Source organism: Tauraco erythrolophus, chromosome 13 (assembly GCF_009769465.1).
Source record: "Tauraco erythrolophus isolate bTauEry1 chromosome 13, bTauEry1.pri, whole genome shotgun sequence".
Lineage (NCBI taxonomy): Eukaryota > Metazoa > Chordata > Aves > Musophagiformes > Musophagidae > Tauraco > Tauraco erythrolophus.
The window spans coordinates 20,825,552-20,835,992 of NC_141477.1; the positions used below are offsets into that span (position 1 = coordinate 20,825,552).

The 10,441-nt window shown below is 46.8% G+C and overlaps 1 protein-coding gene across 2 annotated transcripts in view; it reads right to left on the reverse strand.

Annotated features, from left to right (window-relative positions):
- The window catches only part of DCX (doublecortin), a 72,855-nt gene extending 62,636 nt beyond the window's left edge, over window positions 1–10,219 (reverse strand). The window contains exon 1 of one of the 2 annotated variants that reach the window (XM_086619609.1): window positions 9,853–10,219. In XM_086619609.1, the coding sequence (XP_086475735.1) occupies window positions 9,853–10,216 (364 nt within the window). In that variant the 5' untranslated portion in view covers window positions 10,217–10,219. The remainder of the gene's footprint in view (window positions 1–9,852) is intronic. The other variant, XM_086619608.1, reaches the window with a different exon arrangement.
- Between the last annotated feature and the right edge of the window lie 222 nt (window positions 10,220–10,441).

The following is a 10,441-nucleotide window of genomic DNA, read 5'->3' on the forward strand; positions in this document are numbered from 1 at the left end:
ACAGTGAGACCACTAGCAGGTACACAACAAACAGAATGTTTTAATAGGATTAAAACATCGGTCTCTCTAGTATTTATGTCCTTATTACTGCTAAGTGTTTGATGTCACAAGCAGTCATGGAAAAGATGCAGGATGCTAACTTTTTTTTAACCCTGACTTTGTACCCAGTTTGCCAGAAAGTGGTGCATGCTCATGGTGCTTACATCACCAACTGCAGCTTTTCTCCATCTCCCCAGTTGCATAAAACAACCAAAATCATTTATCAACAGGAAGAAGATACTTTGTTTTCCCTTCTGAAGATGGAACAGGAATACAGAAGGCAGAAGAGAGCTAACAAGGTTCATGACGAACACCGTCAGTTGGGCATTGTAGCAACTAGTGTACCCCAAACTGATGCAACAATCCCACCAGGAGGTTCTGTTGGCTTTAACAAACAACACCAATCTGTATTTGAGGCACATATACTGTCAACGAAACCCCTCAACAAACTGATCATGTAGTATCCATAGTTGAAGCTCCTTAATTCCTTACGTATCTTGAATCTGACTCAATAGAAGCATAAAGATACCCCACAGAGTACCATACATTATAAAGAATTCCCATTGGAGATACCGATTGTTTTCCAGAAGCATTGAACACTTTAAATCTTTCTGATTAATAAGTGATGAGTAGTGGTTTATTCATCTGCTTCAGCCAAGCAACATCTGGTGTGGAAGGGGCCCACTTGCCTCCAGTTTCACAATTGGGTGTGAAGTGCAGCAAAGGGGGTTTGAAATGCTCACAGGGAATTAGCCCTAAGAACCTGAGCCCTCCCGAGCCTGTGATCCCTGAGCAGCAGAGCCTTTACAAGCATGCTCAACAGAACTGTAGCATCATCCTTCAAGAAAAGGGATTTCCATGTTCAAATTCAATACTAGGAGTAAGTGTTTTGAATACTATTCTCACCCCCACCCCAGGCCTCTCTGTGGAAGATCCAGACATCACCTGCACCTCTGCTTCCCTACCTGAAAAACAGACGGAACAATATCTGCTCCTGAAGCATTGCAAGGCTTGACATCCATCTGTGTTCACGTAATACTTTGGAATAGAAGATGCCACAGTGAAAGTGCGTGCATGTTTGCACTGTGTTCTATAAACACGTGAGGAGTTGGAGCATATTTTCCATTAATAAGTTCCATGTTTTAAAGTAAGCGGAAGAGATTATTGGTCTGTTTGGGAAAGCGTTATTACTCTTCGTTCCAGCTGAATCGTTTGAAATTCTTCCCTGCACACCATAGCTGTCCGGTGTATTTACAACGGTGTACACTGATGGCAACAGTGGCACGAAGGCAATACTCTTCTAGGCTCAGTTTCCACAAATATGGCATTAGGTAGTTGTGTGGCATTAGGCCACACACTGGCCTTTCAAATTATAGAATCATAGAATGGTTTGGGTTGGAAGGGACCTCAAAGATCATCTAGTTCCAACCCCCCTGCCATGGGCAGGGACACCCTCCACTACACCAGGTTGCCCAAAGCCTCATCCAACCTGGCCTTGAACACTTCCAGGGATGGGGCATCTACAACTTCTCTGGGCAAGGCTCACAGTTACAAGTGGAAAATGTAACCTGCCCTTTCTCACTTTGTTTCATTTAACCCAAACCCCAGCAAATATTTTATTGACTTCTGAAACTGGACAAAAATTTGCTTGGAGCGACACTTCAGAAGAGCAGTTCAGAATAGGAGCTCTTCTCAGCACCATTTCTGCAGTTACACCACTATAGCTCTAGGGAAGAGGAGCTTTCCTTTCCTACTTCCTTGACCTGAAGCTTTACTTAAATTAAAAAAATCACTTCCACTGATGTCTTCCCAAAAATTATGGCCCTCAAATAATGGCAAGATTATCATTCAAGTTTCTCAGTGAGGCCCATCCCTTTTACCATTTGCCAGCCAGGAACACGTGCTATTTCACTTCCCACAGTTGAGTTTCACCCAAACCTTACCATCAGGTGGTAGCAGCATCAGGCAAGCATGGGCTGAAGACCTGTGAACTTTCCAGCTTTGAGCATGCGTATTGTGGCCAGAAGATCACAAAAGAGAAATCTTATGAGGAATAGTGCTACCACAGAAAGGGGAGTGGTTTCTTGGTTTCTCTGCTACGTCTATCTGCACTAAGCCTATAATGAGAAGTCAAGGTGTACAGCTGTGCCAGTCAAAGAAACAGAACTGACAGACACAGCATGGTTGCAGAAAACGTGCACAGCATAACAGGAGGGAAGGGGAGGAAGTGGATATGAGATTTTGTCAAAAGCAGAAGAAACAACTCCAAGTATATTGTTCCCAGCTCTATGCATAAAAATCCGTGCACAAATACTTTCAGGAACACGCCTTTAGACAGCAAGCAGCTGTGTACATGTGCAGAAATCCAACTATAAGCCATGAGAACGTACGGCAAGCAGCCATGTCATTACTTCCAAGCAAAACCCCAAAGAGACACGCTCACACATAGGGGATGGGAAGCTTTTGTAAGAGGGAGAAGCATCATCCTGACAAGATCCAATCTGCTGAACACCACGCTATGGCATGACACCAGTGGTGCCAAGGACAGCAATTTTTCTAGAGCAGCACCAGGTCAGTGCATGATGCGAAGCCAAAGCCCTGCAGGACAACGTGCACTTGTCATCGTGCCAGCGTGCTCCAGAGGTGTCACAATTTCTATCGTGCCACCAAACCAGTCAAGGCATTTATTTATTCCTTCCGTTCTGCCCTCAGCAATAGATGGGCTGACTGTAGACCTTTGACCGTAAGTGGTGATCAGCGTATTTGCCATTTGAAGCCACGGCTTGTATCGCACTGAATTACGCCGGCTGCGAGCGCGTTGCACGTTACTGTGCTGCCAATTTGAGAGAGGCACAAGGCGATTATTCAGCTTCTAAAGAAGGGATGATCTCAGCAAAGATAAAGTTTGCCTTAGAGAAGGTTTCTTAGAGAAACTCTAAGCTCTGGATGAGCGCTAATCCTTCAACCCTCTTACAGCAGCTCCCTGTGACAATACTAAAAACGACAGGCTGCACTTTCAGAAGAAGTTATCCTTTCTCAGCAAGTTTTCAAGTATAATGAACCATGGGCAGAAGCCTTGCGAGAAAAATCAGGACAGCTGGATTGAGGCCATTTTGGAAGTACAAATGCAAACAGTTATTCCAAAAACAGTCTCTGTGGGCTGCAGTCAATTATTTTGGTTGTTAGCTCTGCTGTCGCAAAGTTGAGATTGTGCTACTGTGCCCAGCTTTCATGTTCCATGGGATTTACTATGCCTTCAATGGGAATTAAGCAGACTTAACACCTTGCAGAGTTCATTACATATGGTGTTAAAATAGGCCTTTAGTTCCAAATGCATGAACTTCCTGCTCCTTTGTGCATTAAAAAGGATCTTCCTCTGCCTCAAGACCTACTCCACCATGGCAAAATGAACTCTGAAAGAGCTTCCTTCCTTTGGCTCTTCCAGAGGGAGCTCTCCCATGACAGAGAAGCACCTCTCGTTCTGTTGAAAAAGTGAAAGAAATGAGCGATTAACAAATCGCCTTCAAAACCACACGATCCCCATAAAGAACTTATGGGACCACACCAGTCCTAGTGTGACAGCCAACAGTACTGCGTCCAGTTTTGGGCCCCTCACTTCAAGAAGGACGTTGAGGTGCTGGAGCAGGTTCAGAGAAGAGCAACGAAACTAGTGAAGGGTTTAGAGAACTTGTCCTATGAGGAGCGGCTGAGGGAGCTGGGACTGTTTAGTCTGGAGAAGAGGAGGCTCAGGAGGGACCTTATCCCTCTCTACAATTACCTGAAAGGAAGTTGTAGGGAGATGGGGGTCGGTCTCTTCTCCCATGTCATGAATGACAGGACAAGAGGGAATGGCCTCAAGTTACAGCAGGGGAAATTTAGGTTGGATATCAGGAAGAATTTCTTTACAGAGAGGGTTGTGAAGTATTGGAACAGGCTGCCCAGGGAGGTGGTGGAGTCCCCATCCCTGGAGGTGTTTAAAAACCATCTGGATTTGGTGTTGAGCAACATGGTTTAGGGACTCTGACAGTGCAGGGTGAATGGTTGGACTCGATAATCTTGAAGGTCTCTTCCAACCAGATGATTCTTTGATTCTATGATTCTCTAAGATGTAATTAGCCAAGCTGCCAGGACAATAACCATAGAAAACAATGCCACGGGTTATTGAGACTTTGGTATTGAACTACATGAATTTCAGTTTTCCAGGCAAACTGGAACATGCACACATTGGGTGGAGATTCTAATACACTTCTTGTAAACCTCCCAGTCCCAGCACACGCCAGGCTCTGTGCAGCTCCAGGGTGGAGCCCCTCCTGTGACTACTTTAAACACTCCTGGACAAGATTTTGGAAAAGATTCCCCAGGGCATGACAGGATACAAAAAGCTTGGAAACACTTTCTGGAATATCTCACACAGCCCAAGAACATTTGCAATGAAATCCCACTGATGAAAACAAAATCCTGTTCAGCTTTTTCTAGCATTTAAACTGAGGCGAGAACAAATTTCAGACAAGTAGCCCAGCACAGGACGAGGGCATAAACCCACCCTCGGATGAGCCCTCTGACCACAACGCAAGTCAGGCTGTGCCCTGCCTAACAGCCAGAGGGTACCAAGAGCTCAGAAGGCAGAAACTCTACAGCTTCAACTAAACATTGAGTCTCTCAAGTGCTAATTTTAATCTATGTCTGCATTTCTGCCTTTACTGACCATGTCTAATCCATGATATATTTCTATTTGAAGGGTTTATTTCCACATGTACTTCTGACCACAACCATACACAGCAAAGGACACTGAACTCACATGAAATCAGTCATTGACTAGAAGCAGGTCCAAAACCCACTTATAACTAAAAACTTGAAAGACTGAAGTACCTCCAAACCACTGACTAAACCTTAAAAAAGGCTCTGGAAGGGAATGAAAGCACTTGAACAAGAAAGCTCAGAGCCCTGACTTCCATCTTTATTTCGTCTACCGACTTTAGACAAACAAGTTGGACTGCTTTTCTGCATCTCACACCTTCTTCCACCTTGACATGTTCAGACCATAGTCTCCCTGGGCAGGAGCTCTCTCTTCTTAGACTTTTAAATAGTGCCTTGCACAGTAAGATGCCCCATTTGGTCTTCACCTCTAAATACATTGCAACAAATGTCTAAACTTTACAAGTGGGGAATTTGCCTTCTGAGGAAGTGTCAAGTCCCTCCCTCCAGCAGAAACAAACCAGTCTCCACCAGCACTGAGGTTAACTCAGAGCTGCAACATCTTCAGCAGCCAGGATTCTACCTTGTGCCTTTCTCTCACTCTCAAGTTGCACCTCATTGATCTTTTCATTATGTCAAGAAACTATTAGTGGGCCACATGGGAAAGCAGCAAAGTTATGGAGTGAACTAAAAAACCATTTTGTCCCACAAAGAGTTCATTAGTGGGACAACGGGGACAGCAAGTTGTACCCTGAGTTTGGAATGTGTGGCCAAGAACAGCATTTCTTAAGCCATCTTTGCTGCTGAAGTCAATGCATAACATCAACTTGTACCTTTATCCAGCTCTCCATTCCAAGAAAAGGAGAGAGAATTTGCCATCTCATCACAACGAGTCTATAAGAAAGTAGAGGCTCAAGATGAACCAAGATACAAGCTACCCTACCCAGACGTCAAAGACACCTAGCTTTTAGCAGAAACTTGGATGACAATGTGAGCTGCTCTACTATCACCTTGAGCAAGGCTGGAAAAGATGTTCAAGGCCAGGTTGGATGAGGCTTTGGGCAACCTGGTGTAGTGGAGGATTTCCCTGCCCATGGCAGGGGGGTTGGAACTAGATGATCTTTGAGGTCCCTTCCAACCCTAACCATTCTATGATTCTAAGATGGCACATGATTTTTTTTAGTATCTTTCATATTCAAGTTTTCTCACAGCACAGACACAGAATTATCTGTTACAACAGTGGCTCACCAATAATCTACAGAGGCAGCTTCATCTATTGACTTCCTAAAGATTTGGTCACTAGAACCAACTATAATATGAAAGAGAATAAAGATCACCTGATGTTCTTTTCCAAAAGATTCACTTATTGACCAAAACAACCATGACAGCCAGTAGCACTCGGGCCCAATATCCACTCCTGGCTCAGCCAAGAGAGTACGCAAGTGGGAGATGCTGTCAGCAATCTGCCTGTGGTCAGGATCGGCTGTAACAGCGCAGCAACACGATGCTGCATTAAACCAACGTATAGACTAAGGAAGAATATAGTCCTCATTGGCAGCACGTGCATTAGTTACAAGTGCATTAAGACTGAATGCTGAAAACAGGGAGTCAAGAAAGACAATGACTGCAGTGATGGAAGATGGCCATTATGAGTGAAAGGAGGGAGAAAAAACGATCAGACAGGTAGATTTTGAGAGAAGGTCATTGGAAGACATGGACATAGACAGCTCTCTGGTACAGGAGGCAGCATGGAAAAAGCAGTCAGTGACAAGTGAGGGAGAACTCAGCAGGCAGCAAAAAGCACCTGTGTGAGAGTCCTGGTGGGCTTCCAAAACGTGAGGCATTAGAGTTCAGTACAGGAAAGGACCAAGAGGCACATCCCAACTAGCAGCTAGGAACGATGTGATTAAAGAGTGAGAGAGACTTCACTTGTTCCGTCTTGGACAGATTGGGAAGTAAAACATCCATCCAGAACTTTATGATAACAACCCTGAATGCCAGGGAAGAAAAGACTTCTAAGTCTGGGTCTGGAGACCAAAAGGTTATTTCCAAGTCCCATTTAATTAGCAGCATGCCAAGTGGTTTTTGTTCACCTGAAGCATCTGTCTCAAGGATATTGGTATCGTGCAATATCATTCTCTACCCTCCAGAAGTACCTTCAGACTACACCATAAAAAGCATATTTTTAAATCAAGTACTTAGAATGTGATGTGAAATATTATCAGTAATTCACCAGCTTTTGCAATCAAGCTACTGAGACGAGCCTCTCTGATGACTTCTTTTCCTAGGTTTTACTTGCTTATTGGAAATGACAATAATAAATTAGTTACATTATAACAACTAGAACTGGTTTAGTTATCCACAGTCTCCAGTCAGAAAACTAATTTATATGGCAAACTCATACTGTTTGTGTATGTACTGTTCTTCTATGTCACAGCACAATTACTCTGAAGTTCTGTTTTGCCATGCATGTACCTAGTGCACAGTTACACAAACACCCAAGCTAATAGCATAGTTTACCACAAGGTTGGTTGCAGCCATGATTTTATAAATCAAAAGTCTTTCCCAGATTGTTTTTCTACAACAGCGTAGGTCATCCCTACAAATATGGGAATATTGTCATCATCAAACTGTCAATAACGGCATGCAGAGCCACTCTTGGATTTTCAAACAGTGGATTCCTTTGTTTCTACTCTGCTCAGATTGTATTTGCCTAGCTGATGCTCTGCTGAGGACACAGCGACACAGACAATCCTATTTTCCTTTTAGTGCCACTTCTTCAGTGCTGTTTCCAGATACCGTTTTGGCAGAACAAAGCCAGGATCCAAATGCCAGCATCTCCTGCCTGTACCTTACCCTGGAAAAAGTATTTTCAAGAACTAGGCACCTCCTTACCTGCAGCAAAACCCAGTGTGAAGCAGTATAACAACTAAAGGTTTCTTAACTTCACTGGCAAAAAGCAGGAGTATAAAAAGAGAATCGTGGAATAAAGAACTGCATTTTCTCCTGTAGAGCTATTCCTGAAGATTTTCATAAAACCTAGGACAAGCAGGACTGAGAGCTGCCATTAGAGAAAGGCTGTGGCCATATTAAGAGATGAGAATGAAACATGGCAGAATCTCTAAAATTAAGGGAGGCCACACCTCCGTTTGACAGCTGTAACTGGGCTGAGAATAACTCCACTAGGACTGCACCAGCTCTCTGAAAGGCAGCAATTTCTTCCCAGGAAAACTCCCCTATGGAAACCAATATTTATTCTGTGTGCATCTCCCCACCAAGTATTTTGGTGAAATGAGCATCCCACCTGACAGATAAGGAATTCTAGGGAGAGATGCTTTAGTCAAGGTCACACAATGACTCACTGCTGAGGCTGCCACTGCAGTTCAGCAGCTCACACACTCACATCCATTGTCTTTTATCAAAGGCAAAAGCCTTGTGGATTTTCTGTAGTCATCAAATCAGCCAGGTCATATGCTTGGAGGAAAACCTCCAGGAACAGGGACCAGCAACTCCCCTTACTTGCAACAGAGTAATCAGGATATTCCAGGTCCAAACAAAGAATGGAATATCTGAATTGTTCAGGGAAGAGAAAAGCAGGGTGGCTGTGGGTGTCCTCTGTGCACCCCACTTCAGCTGTCCTGCCAGAGCTCGCCCATGGCCATGCCTTGGGCGAGGAGGCAGGACTGGCCACACAGCAACTCATCCTGGGGGTCCTCCTGACACTCCCCAAGAAAGGCAGCAGCCATGGCAGCAGCCCGCTGCTGCAGAGGGAGCTCCCCAGGCAGACAGGGCTGGCAGCTGAGCTCCACAGGAGAGAGTCTGCCCCAGGTCACCCGCTGCGGGCAGAAGGATTGATTTTTGACTCATCCTTCATCCCACAGTTCAAGTGACACTCAGAGGACCAGGCACACTGACCCTCTCTATGGGTGCAGAGATACATGATGCACTCAGACCTGCCCTGAGCATCCCCTGCACGCTCAGACCTGCCACAGCAACCCACCCCACCCCACAGTCTCTGCCGAAACAGTCCCAAATGCACCCCCTTACACCTCCCCATCCGAACATCTCAATACACCTCCCTCCCATACAGACCCTGCATGAGCCATATTCAGACGCAGCACATGAAGCCCCAACGCCCTCTCCACACACATCACTATGCACGAACCCCCCGGCACTCCCCCTTACACACACACAGCCCAACACACCCCCACACACTCCCTGAGCACAAACCCCAGCACATATCCTGCGCATGAACCCCCTCAAGGAATCCCAACACCTCCTCCGCAATTAACCCTCCTTACACCTTCCTCCACACACACACACACGTATCAAACCCCAAACATCACCAAGTGCAACCCCCCCCGAACACCCTTCTCCACACACACACCTTGTTCATTAGCTCCCCCCTCCAAACGTGAACTCCCAACACACCCCTCCACACACTCCCCAAACCCTGTAAAAACCCCTAACACCCCACCTTTCACACATCCACCACACACACTGCGTGCACCCCCAGCACCCCACTCCATGCACAGAGCCCCTGCACGGCCCTCACCACACCCCTACACACACATCGTGCACGAACCCCTCCAAACACCCCCATACACAGCACGTAAATCCCTCCCACCCCCCTTACACACACTACACGAACCCCCAGCACCCTTCGTTTTTCCATTCACACCCATCCACCCCAGTGGGAAACCCACATCACTCCTCAGCCACCCCCCTTGCACCCATGTGGGATCCCCACCTCAACCCAGACAGACGTGGAGATGCCCTCAGACAGCTCCCTGCACCCATCTGGGACCTCCACCTCAACCCAGACAGATGTGGGGACACCCTCAGACAGCCCCAGAGTGATGGACACAGCCATGTCTAGCCAAGAGTGAGACACACCCCTCTGGCTCCACATCTGCCCCCGAACGAGCGAGACAGGGGACACCCGGGGGGTGTCAGGCCCCGCGCTGCCACCCTCTCCCGCACCCCTCCGGAGGGGAAGGTGAAGGGGCAGAAGCATCCCCACTCCCCCACCGAAACGTGACCTTAATGGCAGCCCCAAGTGGTGCAGCCCCCTTCCTACCCCGCCTCCTCACTGCACCAGACAGCGATGCTAATTACCTTCCTCCAGCTCATCCATGCTCCCGATCTTCCGCGACCCATCGATGGTGTAGATGTAACGGACTCCCTGAGGCAGATTAATGTTGTCGGACAGGGACCGGGTCAGGTCGGCCAGGAGAGCATCAAAACTTCGGAAGCGGTCGGAGGACACGGCATATACAATCCCTTTGAAGTAGCGGTCCCCGTTGCGATAGAAACGCACCTTCTTGGCTTTCTTCTCGTTACTCAGTGCCTGTAAGGTCCTGGTTCTGTAGAAGCTACAGTGAGCGCTGTGCGTGGGGCTGGGCAGCCCGTTCATACGTGAGCCTCGCATGTTTCTGGACGCCTTGTCTCTTTCGTCAAAGTGTCCAAAATCAAGTTCCATAGTTTGGTGAACCCTAAAGATCTGAAGCTGAAGCAGGAAGGATATGAAGAAAGAAGGGGTGCAAAGGGACGGGTTAGAGCCAAGCAGAGCCACAATCCAGACAGAAAAACGACACTACTGCAAGAGCTGTGTCTGGAGCAGGACAGATAGATTTGGGAAGTGCCCCCTCCCCTGACCCAGATTTGTATCGATTTTGGGGCTGAGGGAAGGAGGGGTCCTCACATT